General features: G+C 36.5%; 1 protein-coding gene across 1 annotated transcript in view; it reads left to right on the top strand.

Annotated features, from left to right (window-relative positions):
* LOC121382973 (protein PTCD3 homolog, mitochondrial-like) overlaps window positions 1-18,417 on the top strand; it is a 48,693-nt gene that overhangs the window by 18,460 nt on the left and 11,816 nt on the right. The window contains exons 8-18 of the mRNA XM_041512672.1: window positions 1,544-1,697; window positions 2,923-3,010; window positions 4,406-4,466; window positions 5,969-6,051; window positions 9,478-9,628; window positions 10,089-10,142; window positions 11,528-11,605; window positions 12,366-12,394; window positions 13,299-13,408; window positions 15,160-15,238; window positions 16,567-16,657. Of these exons, the coding sequence (XP_041368606.1) occupies window positions 1,544-1,697; window positions 2,923-3,010; window positions 4,406-4,466; window positions 5,969-6,051; window positions 9,478-9,628; window positions 10,089-10,142; window positions 11,528-11,605; window positions 12,366-12,394; window positions 13,299-13,408; window positions 15,160-15,238; window positions 16,567-16,657 (978 nt within the window). The remainder of the gene's footprint in view (window positions 1-1,543; window positions 1,698-2,922; window positions 3,011-4,405; window positions 4,467-5,968; window positions 6,052-9,477; window positions 9,629-10,088; window positions 10,143-11,527; window positions 11,606-12,365; window positions 12,395-13,298; window positions 13,409-15,159; window positions 15,239-16,566; window positions 16,658-18,417) is intronic.

Below are 18,417 nucleotides of genomic sequence, written 5' to 3'. Positions count from 1 at the left end.
GGGTCCGTTAGTACTTGTGAGTTTACTAGGGATAAATGATTCGGATTGTTCTCAAACACCAGTGAGCGGTGTCGGGTCCGTTAGTACTTGTGAGTTTACTAGGGATAAATGATTCGGATTGTTCTCAAACACCAGTGAGCGGTGTCGGGTCCGTTAGTACTTGTGAGTTTACTAGCGATAAATGATTCGGATTGTTCTCAAACACCAGTGAGCGGTGTCGGGTCCGTTAGTACTTGTGAGTTTACTAGTGATAAATGATTCGGATTGTTCTCAAACACCAGTGAGCAGTGTCGGGTCCGTTAGTACTTGTGAGTTTTCTAGGGATAAATGATTCGGATAGTTCTCAAACACCAGTGAGCAGTTTCGGGTCCGTTAGTACTTGTGAGTTTACTAGGGATAAATGATTCGGATTGTTCTCAAACACCAGTGAGCAGTGTCGGGTCCGTTAGTACTTGTGAGTTTACTAGCGATAAATGATTCGGATTGTTCTCAAACACCAGTGAGCAGTGTCGGGTCCGTTAGTACTTGTGAGTTTACTAGCGATAAATGATTCGGATTGTTCTCAAACACCAGTGAGCAGTGTCGGGTCCGTTAGTACTTGTGAGTTTACTAGGGATAAATGATTCGGATTGTTCTCAAACACCAGTGAGCAGTGTCAGGTCCGTTAGTACTTGTGAGTTTACTAGCGATAAATGATTCGGATTGTTCTCAAACACCAGTGAGCAGTGTCGGGTCCGTTAGTACTTGTGAGTTTACTAGGGATAAATGATTCGGATAGTTCTGAAACACCAGTGAGCAGTTTCGGGTCCGTTAGTACTTGTGAGTTTACTAGGGATAAATGATTCGGATAGTTCTGAAACACCAGTGAGCAGTTTCGGGTCTGTTAGTACTTGTGAGTTTACTAGGGATAAATGATTCGGATTGTTATCAAACACCAGTGAGCAGTGTCGGGTCCATTAGTACTTGTGAGTTTACTAGGGATAAATGATTCGGATTGTTCTCAAACACCAGTGAGCAGTGTCGGGTCCGTTAGTACTTGTGAGTTTACTAGCGATAAATGATTCGGATAGTTCTCAAACACCAGTGAAATGACAAAACTTACAGATGCATGTACTGCTCACAAGTTTATAATCTCAAAATAAGCTCATACCAAAACTAACTGGAAAGGGTTACAGGAAACAATTTGTTCAGTATTGTGGCGTGATTCTCCAGGCAAATTTCTGAGACTGCTGCACAATTCTCAACATTAAATAGTAGTTGTCAGAGCTCACACCGGAACATAGTTAGTCTTAGCCAATTTTCAAAGATGTAGAGTATTTCCTTGAAAATTATTTAAAAGTGGCCAATTTAAAAAGAGAATTTTATTAACTAACCACAATTTTTTTTAGCCTCTTTGTATAAAAATGAGCGGTTGGCTAATTTGGCAATGGACAGAGTGATCTCTGAGTTGCTAATACATTTTCAGTCAATTAACAACTGTTGCTAGTCAAACGTTTAAAGACAAACTATTCGCTATGTTGACTACATTCCTCTTCTCTGCCAGGCTCGACCGTGTCGGAGCAGACTCAGCTGAAGCTGCTGGATCTGCTGTGTGTCTACAACAGTGTGGACCCGCCCCCAGCCATGCTCACTGACGAGTTCTTCTACCGCCGAGATCTGGGCGTCGACGACCGCAGGCCCATCAGGAAAGTCTGGAAGTCAGTATCGTATATCTTCACCTATAAGTCAAAATATTTTCATCAAAATATTATTTTATAACTCAGGGGGTCGACTTATAAGGAGACCAGAAAATTACTAAAAATATATGAACAGTTTTATTGTTGACTTATTCTTTTTTATGGGTTGACTTATAAATAGGTCAATAAAAAATTATTTCAGTGCTTGAAATTAGGGACTCGAATTATAACCCAGATCTATGGTAGTTTCATCTTATTGTTGACAGTGATGAAATATCTTCAGGATCTAATTACAGGGTTTTATTTCTGAAATTTGACTTGACACCCATGGCTTTGAAATTGGGAATTTTAGCATCGTTTTACAAAAAAATGGGAATTTTCAGTTTCATTTCAAAAACATCTAATTAAGCCAAGTTAGAATTAAAATGGTAATGCTATATATATGTATATAGATGAACTTGTGTTTATTCAAATAAATATAATTATTGTGCGTTACAAAACGTTATTGGGGAGGGAAGGTTTGTGAAGTGAATGAGATTTACACTGATATTGGGAAGTTTTTACTACAAAATTGGGAATAAAAAATGACACAGCCTCTGTAGAATGGTGGGGAATGGTGCCCATTATCGGACTCTAGAAACAGGTGATCAAACCCTGAATTAGAAACAGGTGATCAAACCCTGAATTAGAAACAGTTGATCAAACCCTGAATTAGAAACATGTGATCAAACCCTGAATTAGAAACAGTTGATCAAACCCTGAATTAGAAAAACAATCAGGTTTTGTCTCGTCTTTATAGGTATTACTTTTCTGACAGTTTTGTTTTGGGGTTGGTTTTTTGTCATCAATATGGGAGGTTGAAAATTAAGTGGCTATCAGGATGAAAATCAGTTGAAGTGAATAATGGACAGATGTTTCTAATTTAGGTTAATGTCTACTCTGGTTTGTTAAATTCATTATTTAAACTTGCTCTTGTTTAAGTTTGGCTGGTCGGTATACTTCACATGATGTGATATTGTCTGTTATTTGATTTTCAGTTTGGTCTGTCAGTGTACTTGACGTAATATTGTTGGTTATTTTATTTTCAGTGACAATGGCCTGGTGTACTTGACGTAATGTTGTTGGTTATTTTATTGTCAGTGACAGTGGCCTGTCAGTGTACTTGATGTAATGTTGTCTGTTGTTTGATTTTCAGTGACAATGGCCTGGTGTACTTGATATAATGTTGTCTGTTATTTTATTTTAGTGACAATGGCCTGGCTGAGCGGGTGTTTGATGACCTCACTGAGAAACTGCCACGTGCCTATAACAGCGTCGTGAAGGGAAGAGCAAAGGTAGAGAATTTTATTATTAAAGGCCTGCGCTAGTTAAATATTTTTAACTATTACAGCATTTTGTCTTTAAATTACACATTACTTATAACCTTTAAGTTAGTAATTTACAAAATGGTGTGGTTAGAGAAATCACCACAATTTGTTAAAAGTGTTTTTTATTTTTTGCAGTTATAAACTAATTCCCTGGCATGTTAGATTGAATGTTGTTATTATGAAGTCATATAATGTTTTTTTCTTGTTGGTGAAAAGTACAATTTGAATACATTTACCCTCCAGCCCAGTTACTTGTGTGATCTAATCTGTCATGCAATCATTTTTATTTTTCATCAGGGCTAGTAACTTTTCTAGTCTTCCAGGCCAGTAAAATATTTCTTAATTTCTACCCCTGATCATATTACATATTTCATCCTAATTGACCCAGACCTGACAGATAGGTAAGTGCTCTGTTTTAGTTGTACACCCTCTCAAGATAACTTGGATCCTCCCCTGCATCGTGTCAGAAGACTGATACGTGTGAACATATTGCTAGTGTTACACTCAGGGTTTGCACAGGTGCTTGAAGTGCTTGAAAGTCCTTGAATTTTATTTCCCCCTCCTGAAAAAATAGGAAATATGCATTTCCTAGCTTTAGTAAAAAAATTGAATTGCTTCCGTAGTTTTATTTACGCGTCAGTCCAAAACTTCTTTGTCATTCCCGCCAAATATGTGCTTCGGCTGTCCATGGAAATTAAATATTCACAAATACTGCTCTCTGATTGGGTCAAAGTATTTGCGCATGCAGACATGTGGTCGTTGTTCATCATCGGAAGATGCCATTGTTTGATTGTTAAATTGACCATGAAAATTCTTTCAACATGCCAGGCAAGTTTAAATTTAACGATACCTGGTTGCAAACCAAGGATTACAAAGACTGGCTTTTGTGTGTGTCCGATGTGACAAAGTAGACTATGCTCTAAAGCATTCAGTGTAGCAAGCATGGGCGAGGCAGCGGTAAACTGTAACAACTTGAAAGAATTGATCAGGGAAAAGAAAAGATTGTGTGATGATGTTCAGGCTCTTGAAGCCTCATGTGATGATGTGGCTAGCTGAAAGATCGAACAACAGGGAATTTATTGCCATGTTTAACTTGTTTAGAAATGCTATTAAAGAAAAACAAGCCAAGTTGGAAGGGGTTAAGAACTCTATCCAGCAGACCATGAAGGAGTGTCAGTGAACACGTGAAGCAGTGTATAATTATATGTGCAATGACAGTCTACTTTTTAATACTAGGTACATTTATTTTAAATATGTTTTTGTGTCCTTGAAAAATTAATTTAAGTCCTTGAAAGTCCTTGAATTTAATTTTCTCAAACCTGTATGAACCCTCTACACTGTTACGTCTGTTTTCTCTTCCAGTATTTGCAGTGTGAGAAAGCCTTTGATCTCTACCACTACATGGTGGACAACAAAATACCAGGTAATAAAAGAAAGTGCTTTTTAGTTTACTATATAAATGCATTTGGAGGGTTTGACATATCCACTAGGTATTGGTCTAGCCTAGTGAATTTGTGTTCTGGGCTAGTGGAAATTGGCAGCTGTATACCTATATTACATAGTGGACTAGCCAAGTTATCTGTGAGGGCTAGTGGAAATTGGCAGCTGTATACCTATATTACATAGTGGACTAGCCAAGTTATCTGTGAGGGCTAGTGGAAATTGGCAGCTGTATACCTATATTACATAGTGGACTAGCCAAGTTATCTGTCTGGGCTAGTGGAAATTGGCAGCTGTATACCTATATTACATAGTGGACTAGCCAAGTTATCTGTCTGGGCTAGTGGAAATTGGCAGCTGTATACCTATATTACATAGTGGACTAGCCAAGTTATCTGTGAGGGCTAGTGGAAATTGGCAGCTGTATACCTATATTACATAGTGGACTAGCCAAGTTATCTGTCTGGGCTAGTGGAAATTGGCAGCTGTATACCTATATTACATAGTGGACTAGCCAAGTTATCTGTCTGGGCTAGTGGAAATTGGCAGCTGTATACCTATATTACATAGTGGACTAGCCAAGTTATGTGTCTGGGCTAGTGGAAATTGGCAGCTGTATACCTATATTACATAGTGGACTAGCCAAGTTATCTGTCTGGGCTTGGAAATTGGCAGACTTCCTAAAACTTGGACATTTCTCACATTTGGTTAACTGCTAAAGTCAGAATCTCATCTTTTTCTCTCTCACTAATCACTAAAACTAACATATGTAGAATATTTTAATAGATCTTGCAATAATTCAAAATAATTAAATAGTTCTTGCATTGAATTCAAAATAATTAAATAGTTCTTGCATTGAATTCAAAATGTCTGAATAGTTGTTGGGTTATGCAACATATTTAAATAGTCTTTGTACTCCGTTGTTTGAGAAGAATAATTAATACCAGTCCAGGACTGACAGCCCAGATAGCTGAAGTGTGTGCCTAGACCAGTGTGCTTTAACTGTAATTGGAAATGAGCACAAAATATAGGAAAATTAATGACTTGTACCATTCATGTTGGTACGGTTTAAAGAGGATTGAATTGATTGGACTGAAAATTGTACAGTTAAACTAGCAGATCCTTGTAATTACGACTGGGTGAAGAGTTATTATGCCCAGGATTACTGGTTATTTTTCAACAACTGAATCATTGAATTGAGTAAGGGCACAATTCCACATATTTCTATTACAGTATTTATGTGATGAACGTTCTGAGTGTGGGTAACAATGGCCCAACTCTACTTGAAAGTGGTTATCATACAGATTATGGTCACATGTAGAGAAATTCAAACAAAAAGATTGTCCATTAACATGTGGTACTATGAAGTGGGGTCCTTACTGAATTCACCCACTCAGTTGCCTATTTAAATATGAATAAAAAATAAGTACAAATTTGAGAGATGACTTGATGTGGTAACTGAATGGAATTGTTTTGTTTTTTCAGTGGATGTTTCCACGTACAATGCTTTGATAAACATCGCCTCCTACTACCAGGACAGCTATGATACCAAATGGCAACAGACTGTGGTATGTTTAACAGTTGTTTAGTGTATTACATATATAGAGAATACCAAATGGTATTGGTCTGTGGTATGTTTAACCATTGTTTAGTGTGTTACATATATAGAGAATACCAAATGGCAACAGACTGGTATGTTTAACATTTATTTAGTGTGTTACATATATAGAGAATACTAAATGGCAAGAGACTGTGTGTCACGGGGATCCTATAATACCCGTAACTGAATAAAACACGATTATCCAAATATCTCTCCTAACTGTATATCTATTAGATCTCTCTGTATCGGGCAGTCTAATACCCGAATGGCTCGGCTCTAGGTATAATCAAAGATAAGATCTAATATAAATATATATATGTAGCACGTTTAGTTCACTAGAAAACACAACAAAACACAATACACTTTGGAATCTGTATTAACACTACGCTGACAAATGTACTTGCCGCAATAGTTAATTAACAACAACAATATAATAACAACCCAGAGCTAATCACTTAATTAGTTAATCACTAGGTGTCTAGTTTACACAATATTCTAATCACTTCACCGTGATACACACACACACGTGTGATAATTGAGAAACGCTGCCAGGAGAACTTAATTAATAAAGGAATTACAACTCTATTCCTAACTGGTTAATTTTTCATTGACCCTTAAATACTCATTCAGTAACCTTGTAATACAGAATTAATACTGGTACATATCACAATAAAGACAATAACCTACAGTTTACCTAGGTCCTCTAGGATGACCGGCTAAGCTTTATCTTACCAAATACTCGTATAAAATATTAGAACAGTGAAGCCTACAATTTACTTTGTCAGATTACCGGAGACACTGTCTAAAGAATATTGGTATAATACAGTATTAAATATTTAAAGTCACATCTATCACATCAAGGTTATACAACAGAGCAGAAAATATATTTACCAGTCCAGTCGGACACGTTCCCCTGGAGCCTTCCAAATGTTTCTCCCCGATATATCTAAAATCCTATCTATTTATTAAAAAATCTCAGAGACAGCGAATATCACCTGGGGGCACAACGCGGTACCTCACCTATCATGTGATAGTTCCACAACTCCCAGGGATGGTATTTTCTTCTTAGATGGCCAGACTTACTGTCGCCAGTTCACTAGAAATACCCCGGTCGTAAAACCGCACTACCGGAGGTATTACGTAACTACTGGCCACATGGCCTCCACACCTGGTCTGGGTGTGTATTAGGGGGTACGGTCGCGCGGAGGTATTACTTAACCAAGCTGCACACGGCCCTCTAAAACAATTAACATCGCCACAGGCGAAAAGATAAGAGCATGTTCGGTCACACTGTGTAATGTTTAACAATTGTTTAGTGTGTTACATATATAGAGAATACCAAATGGCAACAGACTGTGGTATGTTTAACAATTGTTTAGTGTGTTACATATATAGAGAATACCAAATGGCAACAGACTGTGGTATGTTTAACATTTGTTTAGTGTGTTACATATGTAGAGAATACCAAATGGCAACAGACTGTGGTATGTTTAACAATTGTTTAGTGTGTTACATATGTAGAGAATACCAAATGGCAACAGACTGTGGTATGTTTAACATTTGTTTAGTGTGTTACATATATAGAGAATACCAAATGGCAACAGACTGTGGTATGTTTAACAATTGTTTAGTGTGTTACATATGTAGAGAATACCAAATGGCAACAGACTGTGGTATGTTTAACAGTTGTTTAATGTGTTACATATATAGAGAATACCAAATGGCAACAGACTGTGGTGTGTTTAAAGGTCCACGCTTATGGCACATTATTAATACACAGTATATAAAACAAATACATAAACATTACAGTATTAAAAATAAAAGTCAAAAATACCATCCCAGTTATTAATAAAGTGACTTTTTGTAAAACACTTGGGGAAAAAACCCACTGCTCAGTCAATTTGACCTGTGACGTAGCATCAAACGTTCTGTTAGTAGGTCAACATGCCCACAGCAGTATGATTTTTCGAAAAACAGCTGACACTAGTTTGGACATTTTGGTCTTATCACATTTGTACATCTACTCTAATGGTACCTCGATTGGTGAGGAAGTGGTATATAAGCACGTTAACCTAGTTACCTACCTACCTGTGAACAGCAGGACACAAGTTCAGTCCCGACTTTTGAAAGTGGGATATTAACATTTGACTGTAATAAAAAATGTGTTCAGATCAGAATGCATTTAAAACAACAAGCAGAATAAATAACATTATTTTTTTTTATTAATATCACATAAAATAGGAATCTGAATTTATTGTCTTAGACAAATCGGTATGATGCAATGCAGATATGAACACATACAAATAGTAATATGATTTATCTTGCTACCTACACCCATAGCTGCAGGTGTTGTTCATTATTTGTTAGGCATTCAAAGAGGAGCGATTATTTCATACCACTTTCTGTGGTGTCCTAATTACTGGGGAACTACCGTCATTGTTAAAAGGTGACCACTGGCAGACAATAGGTATGATCGCATACCGGTGTGGACAGTATAGGGACACGGTCACGGGCCGGTGTTAACACTCAATAGCTTAGGTGTATTTGTGTGCTGGGTTGTCCTTAACATTCATTCATTTAGGATTGATCCCTGTTAGTGGGCCCATTGGGCTATTTCTTGTTCCAGCCAGTGCACCACGACTGGTTTATCAAACACCGTGGTATGTGCTATTCTATCTCTGGGATGGTGCATATAAAAGATCCCTTGGTACTAATGGAAAAATGTAGCAGGTTTCCTCTCTAAAACTAAATGTCAACATTACCAAATGTTTGACATCCAATAGCTGATGATTAATAAAATCAATGTGCTCTAGTGGTGTCGCTAAACAAAACAAACTTTATCATTTATTCATTCATTCATTCATTCATTCATTTATTCATTCATTCATTCATCCATCCATTCATCCATTACCAGGTTTGGTTGTCAGCTCTCTGTATATGGGACGTTAAATAGACGTAGTTTAAGAATATTAGTGAGTTAAATTTGTGCATTAAATGTGCTCTGCATGGTATGTTCTATTCAGTCTGTGGGATGGTGCATATAAAAGATCCCTTGCTACTAATAGGGAAAATGTAGCGGGTTTCCTCTCTTAGACTCTATGTCAAATTACCAAGTGTTTGACATCCAGTAGCCATTGATTAATAAATTAATGTGCTCTGGTGATGTCGTTAAACAAAACAAACTTTACTGTTTTTTTAAAATGTGTTGTGTTTTGTACCCACTGTTCGTTATTTGTAAAATGTGTTGTGTTTTGTACCCACTGTTCGTTATTTGTAAAATGTGTTGTGTTTTGTACCCACTGTTCGTTATTTGTAAAATGTGTTGTGTTTTGTACCCACTGTTTGTTATTTGTAAAATGTGTTGTGTTTTGTACCCACTGTTCGTTATTTCCAGCAACTGATGCAGGACATGCATGCGGCTGGCGTGCCACCGACCGTCGACACGTTCAACGCCGTGCTGTACACCCTGACCCGCATCTCACATTACAAGATGGCACCGTCGTACGCATGCCAGACTCTGGCCGAGATGAGTCAGTGTGCAATAGGTAAATCAAGTTGAGTGTCTTTATGGTGGTGCAATAAGTAAACAATCTCCTCAGGAGTGGCTGGCCAGGATTAACTCTGAGTAAGCACAAGATTTCGACACATTTTTGTGAATAAACTTTAAAAAATGGCAAAAACCCACTTTATTTTCCTATAGACAAGGTGCTAGATAGCGATTCATTGAATCAGCCACTATTCTGACAAATGCCCATTCAACTCTGCATTGTTCAGAGATATGGCCTTGATCACCTATTACAGTTTTGTCGTTCAGATTCAGACATATTAAACTAATACTAATACCCAGTACCAGCCTTTACTAAATATCTATTTGGTAAGTGTCAGTTTGAATTAATGTAAACAGAAAACGAAATGGTTTTGTTTAAATGACAAAAAAAATTCTATTTGTATGTGCAATTTGTGAAAACATTGGTCAAGATGTTCTGTTTGTTTTCTTGTTTCCAGAACCATCTCTGACCACCTGGAGACACATTATCTTCATGTTTTACAACCATGATGGTGAGTAACACTCACAGTTACCATGACAACACTGGCTATAGGCACACAATTCTTTATTTAGATTTTTAAAAATTTAAATATATAATATTTTTAGCATTGTGTCATACCGTATAACAGGAAATTTTCATGGTCTTCATTTTTCGTGGTTTGGGGTATAAAAACATTTCAAGGTTTCTTATTTTCGTCGTTTGCCAAATCTAAATTGAAAGTGATTTTATTTTCGAGTTTTAGCAAGTCTAGTTGCAAGAATACTTGTTACTGTCAATTAAAGTTTCACCTCAGCTGCCAGTTGTTCGATACCACTGACATGTAAAGTTAAACAATAGAACACTCGGCTGTAGCCTAATTGGCCTCTGACCACTATTCGCCAGACAACTGATCACAGTCTTTGATTTTGTATAAAGCCAATTACGACGTATGTGTGAACAAACCACTTAAGGACGCCATGAAGTCTTGAGTTCACCACATGGTATTCAAAGCAGGTTTCCCTGGCTATGAAAGACGGCGAAGGTGTAACAGACATCAAGATCGAAATGCGTACTTCGGGGGTAAAACCAATACATTCAAGGTGGATTATGAAAGTTATGGCAGAATTGACAACACGCCAGGAAATGTTGAAATCTGCATTCATCCACACTGGAATCACTGATGCAGTGCGGGCGGACATTGACAAAAACAATATACGAAATTTAAAAATATTTCATTATATTCTACACACAGTGAGATTCACACAATACCTTTTTTAAAATTCTAACTTGTTGTCTTGACTATACTATTATTTTGTCTTATCTGGTGGACTGCGCATGACAGAAAATAAAATGTTCCGGTAAATTGTCAGTGTGTTATGTTTTTCACAATAAATATTTTAGATAGAATTTGTTGATGTTTTCAAATATTTTCAAGGATTTATATTTTCAATGCTAACTACTTACCCTCGACACCCACGAAATAAAAATCCTCGAACATTTCCGGTTATACGGTATTTAATTGTTATAATTCATTATATTAGTACCAGCACTAATAAATATAAATAAATATAATAGTTATATTTTTAAAACCTCATTCAGATTCATTCCTTAATATGCTGGAGTAAATTCTGTGACTGTTCTGACAAGGAAAACATTGGATAACTTGTTTATGGACACAGCTTGCATGTAACTTTAAAATTGTCATTGTTCATAATACATAATATTATTTTACATATATCAAAGCATTTAAACAAAATAATTCCACACCTTAAAATTATCTTTAGTTATAATGATTTCTTGGCTGGTGATGTTCAGACAAGTCCACTGAAATACTAGGGGGTAATGGAGCAAGTGAGATGTCGGGTTAAATAGTCATAAAGAGAAAACAAAATGAAAGCTTTGTTTATTTTCTTGTAGAGATTCAGTCGCCGATGTTACAGATCATCATTGATTACCTCCAGAAGAAGGAATTCAGACCACAAGACAGAGAAGACTGTGAGTTTGTCTGTTTATTACACAGCAGTGACACCCATGAGCTGTTTTCCATCTCCTGCATTCAGTATTGTATACAAGTCGTCTTAGATGGGTATTACATTCCTAATCCTGAGCTCGTGATTTTACAGAGGTTGAGATAACGACAATATTTGGCTGTGTTTGTAGTCTTCTCTCACACTTCAAACCAACAGTTTTAGAACTTGATAATGTTGTGTGGTGACACATGCTTGATAAACCTCTGTACAGTTGATACGGTTTATTTACTACTTGCCTGCAGGAACACATATAATTACTAGATGTATCCCATGCTATGAAGGGTAAAGTGTGGATGGGGTGTGGTATCCTTACATTGGGTTGTCCCTCGGCATGATGTGACAGCCATGTAGATAGCCAGCTCTCAGTAGCAGAGGTTATATACACGGCCGCCATATGCAATATTTAACACAGTGTGTATACAGTGGTTAACTGGAACAGAGTGCAAACAGATCCAGAGTGTGGCATTGGGCAAGTGCAAAGAAGGCATTTGTTAGTACAAATCAACAGAGGAGAATTGGTTAGACTGATCGAAAACTGTTAAAATGGCCTTGCATATTATATAAATTAAATTGACCTATTCATTATGATTAAATTTACATTTGAAATGTGTATATGATAAGAGTAAGGACATGTAAAGTGTAAAATAGTTAGTAGCTTACCTGTACAAGGGAAATATTGTAGTTTATTTTCATCAGATGTCGTAAATGAGCTTCTTTTCTTTCAGATGACTTTTTCTCCATAGCTATGACCAAGGTGGGTAACCCTGCTATGTATTTTACTTTTTCTCCATAGCTATGACCAAGGTAGGTAACCCTGTTACGTATTTTACTTGTTCTCCATAGCTATGACCAAGGTAAGTAACCCTGTTACGTATTTTACTTGTTCTCCATAGCTATGACCAAGGTAGGCAACCCTGTTACATATTTGACTTTTTCTCCATAGCTATGACCAAGGTAGGCAACCCTGTTACGTATTTTACTGAACCAAGAGCAAATGAACTGCAATGATTATATTAACAGTTCCACAATATAACCTCTACATAAGTTTTTATTGTTCACAGAAAAATAAACAATGTCAAGCATGAATGCCTTGAATCATTACTCATTACATTACACAATGTACATTTGTACATATAAACATATAATCTTAATTATTATTAAGAACTTATTAAAGTTAAGTAAAGTTACCATCGATGAATTTCACACAAATATTCCAATAATTTTGTTTCTGGTCTATCACAAGCCTGGGTATGTGCATTCTTGTCTGGTCTATCACAAGCCTGGGTATGTGCATTCTTGTCTTTGGTAAAATGTGTAGGATGTTTTCTTATTACTATTTATTAGGAGTAGCCTTCATGTAGATCCCAAATAGTCATGTCATTTTAAGATATGTGCTGAGATGTCACTTCCTGTTCCTTTTTTCTTTTTTTCTTTTTTAGAAAGTTTATGATGCAACTTTGCGATCTCGCAGTGCAATGCTAAAAGACTTGCAAAGAGGATGCTTTGTTGTCTAGCAGAGCCTAAGAGACCTTTGTAAATTAGGCCCCTGGTATCACTTCCTTACATTTCCTGTTCCTACTATGGCAATACCGTTATATTTCTAACAGTATACATCATAAAAAGTAAACTAAATATATAACAGTCTGGTTTACTTGTAGTGTTTCATCAACCTCCACGACATGGAGCTGGCGATGAAACTTGATGCGGTTCTCAACACTGGAGACAACATCGCCCTGCTTGGAGACGCATTCCGGGAGTCTATATATTAGTACGTTCACAGTTGTCTTCATACTGGTGTATGTGTTAAATTGAATATGTATCATTATTTCACAGAATTGTTTTCTCAGCGTGTATATATTAGTACGTTCACAGTTGTCTTCATACTGGTGTATCTGTTAAATTGAATATGTATCATTATTTCACAGAATTGCTTTCTCAGCGTGTATATATTAGTACGTTCACAGTTGTCTTCATACTGGTGTATCTGTTAAATTGAATATGTATCATTATTTCACAGAATGCTTTCTCAGCGTGTATATATTAGTACGTTGACAGTTGTCTTCATACTGGTGTATCTGTTAAATTGAATATGTATCATTATTTCACAGAATTGCTTTCTCAGCGTGTATATATTAGTACGTTGACAGTTGTCTTCATACTGGTGTATGTGTTAAATTGAATATGTATCATTATTTCACAGAATTGCTTTCTCAGCGTGTATATATTAGTACGTTGACAGTTGTCTTCATACTGGTGTATCTGTTAAATTGAATATGTATCATTATTTCACAGAATTGCTTTCTCAGCGTGTATATATTAGTACGTTGACAGTTGTCTTCATACTGGTGTATCTTTTAAATTGAATTTATTTCACAGAATGCTTTCTCAGCGTGTATATATTAGTACGTTCACAGTTGTCTTCATACTGGTGTATCTGATAAATTGAATATGTATCATTATTTCACAGAATTGCTTTCTCAGCGTGTATATATTAGTACGTTGACAGTTGTCTTCATACTGGTGTATCTTTTAAATTGAATATGTATCATTATTTCACAGAATGCTTTCTCAGCGTGTATATATTAGTACGTTCACAGTTGTCTTCATACTGGTGTATCTGTTAAATTGAATATGTATCATTATTTCACAGAATTGCTTTCTCAGCGTGTATATATTAGTACGTTGACAGTTGTCTTCATACTGGTGTATGTGTTAAATTGAATATGTATCATTATTTCACAGAATTGCTTTCTCAGCGTGTATATATTAGTACGTTGACAGTTGTCTTCATACTGGTGTATCTGTTAAATTGAATATGTATCATTATTTCACAGAATTGCTTTCTCAGCGTGTATATATTAGTACGTTGACAGTTGTCTTCATACTGGTGTATCTGTTAAATTGAATATGTATCATTATTTCACAGAATTGCTTTCTCAGCGTGTATAAAAGTCGTTAAACATAACATGTCATATAATGTTTACAGCAATCATCAGCAGTTAATTTCATGATTCAAATAAGAACCAAACTGTTTTAAAACAAAATTACTGGTAATCATATTTCATACTCATGATCCACATATAATGTTTACAGAAATCATCAGCAGTTAATTTCATGATTCAAATAAGAACCAAACTGGATTTTAAAACAAAATTACTGGTAATCATATTTCATACTCATGATCCACATATAATGTTTACAGCAATCATCAGCAGTTAATTTCATGATTCAAATAAGAACAAAACTGGATTTTAAAACAAAATTACTGGTAATCATATTTCATACTCATGATCCACATAAAAGGATAAATGTTTTAGCTAAACATTTTCTTCAGGCGAGCAACAATTTGTTTTTGTTTTCTTTACCATTTGTTTAACATGTGTGTCACCTCAATTTTCATCATTTTCCGGTCTGCCTGTATTCATACTCATCTTAGGCAACAAGGTCTGCTTAATTAAAGAATGATGTGTATTTATGTAGATTTATTGATAATATTCTGTATGTATTTCTTTTTTTCAGTTCGTTTTTCTTTCGTCTGATCTGTATGTTTGAAACAATTGACAAAATTATGGACTACTACGAGAAGTTTGTGCCGCACGTAAGTGCTAGTGCATTAATAATGTTCGAATATTAACAAAGTTTGTGTTTTCTTCACATCATGTTTTAATACAGAGCCGGGGTGTGACCTGGTGGCAGAGTTTGTGCATGACTCATAAGCTTGATCACTGTCTGGACCTGTCAAGTTTTTCTCATTTGAAACAGTCAGTGGAAAAAGACATATTTAATACATCTTGCATTATTATGATAGGTTTTTCTTGTTCCAACCAGTGCACCATAACTAGTCAAAGTCTGTGGTATGTGCTTTTCTGTCTGTGGGAAAGTGCATATAAAAGATCCCATGCTGCATAAGGAAAAATGTAACAGGTTTCCTCTGATGACTACGAGTCATAATTACCAACTGTCTGAAATCCAATAGCCGATGATTAATCAATCAATATGCTCTAGTGGTGTCATTAAACAAAACAATCTGGTGCTGTCACACTTGCAGAGACATGAGCAAAGAATTTGCGCATATCCACGATAACTGCTTTACAAGTGTCACAATTAAAATAAAATAAATCTTCTGACATTAGCTGCGTGCATTCAGTGTGAGAATAGATTCATAAAGTAATCCCAAACCACATGTGTAACGTGCAGATGGTTTCCAGTCACAGTAATAATGTGAACTCGACGTATTGTTTTCTTGTCAACACAGAAAACATAAAACACAGCATCTAGACGGTCTAGTGTATTGGTACTACTATTATACAGCCTATTCTGTGGTTGTCTTATGAAAATGTTAATAATAATATTAGCTTTTAACGTAACATAATGATGTTTTGGCTCCAATAAAATAACCCTGTTTTCAGGGGTTGTTTTCCATCATAAAATGTGTGTGTGTGGGACATTTGCACGTTGATCCCCCTCACTCCAAACAGTGATGAGGCCAAATGAGGCCCATGTCTCAAGTCAGGAGAGTGCCCCACCCGAGGTGTGTGGGTTGTAGATAGAATCTCCTCGATGGACCCATTCGATTTTCCCCATCCCAGTCAGTGTTCTATTACAACTGATATATTAAAAGCTGTGGTATGTGCTGTCCTGTCTCTGGGAAAGTGCATATAAAAGATCCTTACAGCAAATATAAAAATGATTTGCCAGATGTTTGACATGTATTCAATAGCCAATGATAAACTAATCAATGTGCTATAGTGATGTTGGTAAACACAATGAACTTTAATTTTTGAAATGGTGTCATCTTGAGTATTATGGATTGAAAATAAGATTTTTAAATAAAAAGGAGAGATGTGTGTGTCCATCATGTGCTGTGTACCTGCGGTGTCATCTGAAATGTCACCCTTACCTGGATTTTACCTGTTGTTGTTTCAGATTTGGACGCCCAACCTGAAATCTCTGACTGATCTGCTGAAGGCGGTCGAGCTTCACGATGGATACAAGTATTTACCACAGATCTGGTCAGGTAAACATAGTACTCCTTGTTCACAGATACAAGTATTTACCACAGATCTGGTCAGGTAAAGATAGTACCCCTTGTTCACAGATACCAGTATTTACCACAGATCTGGTCAGGTCAACATACTACCCCTTGTTCACAGATACCAGTATTTACCACAGATCAGGTCAGGTAAACATAGTACCCTTTGTTCACAGATACCAGTATTTACCCCAGATCTGGTCAGGTAAACATAGTACTCCTTGTTCACAGATACCAGTATTTACCCCAGATCTGGTCAGGTAAACATAGTACTCCTTGTTCACAGATACTCGTATTTACCCCAGATCTGGTCAGGTAAACATAGTACTCCTTGTTCACAGATACCAGTATTTACCACTGTTCACAGATACCAGTATTTACCACAGATCTGGTCCGGTAAACATAGTACCCCTTGTTCACAGATACAAGTATTTACCACAGATCTGGTCAGGTAAACATAGTACCCCTTGTTCACAGATACAAGTATTTACCACAGATCTGGTCAGGTAAACATAGTACCCCTTGTTCACAGATACCAGTATTTACCACAGATCTGGTCAGGTAAACATAGTACTCCTTGTTCACAGATACGAGTATTTACCCCAGATCTGGCCAGGTAAAGATAGTACTCCTTGTTCACAGATACAAGTATTTACCCCAGATCTGGGAAGGTAAACATAATACTCCTTGTTCACAGATACCAGTATTTACCCCAGATCTGGTCAGGTAAAGATAGTACTCCTTGTTCACAGATACAAGTATTTACCCCAGATCTGGGAAGGTAAACATAATACTCCTTGTTCACAGATACCAGTATTTACCCCAGATCTGGTCAGGTAAACACAGTACTCCTTGTTCACAGATACCAGTATTTACCCCAGATCTGGTCAGGTCAACATACTACCCCTTGTTCACAGATACAAGTATTTACCCCAGATCTGGTCAGGTAAAGATAATACTCCTTGTTCACAGATACCAGTATTTACCCCAGATCTGGTCAGGTAAACATAGTACTCCTTGTTCACAGATACTCTTATTTACCCCAGATCTGGTCAGGTAAAGATAGTACTCCTTGTTGACAGATACCAGTATTTACCCCAGATCTGGTCAGGTAAAGATAGTACTCCTTGTTCACAGATACCAGTATTTACCCCAGATCTGGTCAGGTAAAGATAGTACTCCTTGTTCACAGATACCAGTATTTACCCCAGATCTGGTCAGGTAAAGATAGTACTCCTTGTTCACAGATACCAGTATTTACCCCAGATCTGGTCAGGTAAAGATAGTACTCCTTGTTCACAGATACCAGTATTTACCACAGATCTGGGGTGGGGTTTGTGGAGAATGTTTTATTTTTTTGGGTTTTTTTTGGTATTCATTATTAAAAGTTGTAATAAACAAGTTGTATTATACTGATCCAAAATAGATCTTTAAAATATAAAAATATAATTTATTACTGATGTTAAATTGGTCTATTTTTAATACGGTAATGACTGTAAATTATAACATACACCACTTACCAATCAGAATCTGCCCCAGCCAGTACCATATCACTGGTACATTAAAGATGTTGGTGTGTGCTGTCCTGTCTGTAGGAAAATGCATATGAAAGATCCGTTTTGTTCCCCGTCACATATCCTTCTTTTTGTTGTTTTCAGAAACACTGTCTTTCCTACCTCAACATGTTGAAAACATAAAGCATTATTTTATATGGATAAATACATTTGGAATGACCTTTGGCTGAG

Source organism: Gigantopelta aegis, chromosome 10, assembly GCF_016097555.1.
Source record: "Gigantopelta aegis isolate Gae_Host chromosome 10, Gae_host_genome, whole genome shotgun sequence".
NCBI lineage: Eukaryota > Metazoa > Mollusca > Gastropoda > Neomphalida > Peltospiridae > Gigantopelta > Gigantopelta aegis.
The sequence above is the reverse complement of the archived record's forward strand: the minus strand, read 5'-3'. Positions and strand labels throughout refer to the sequence as shown.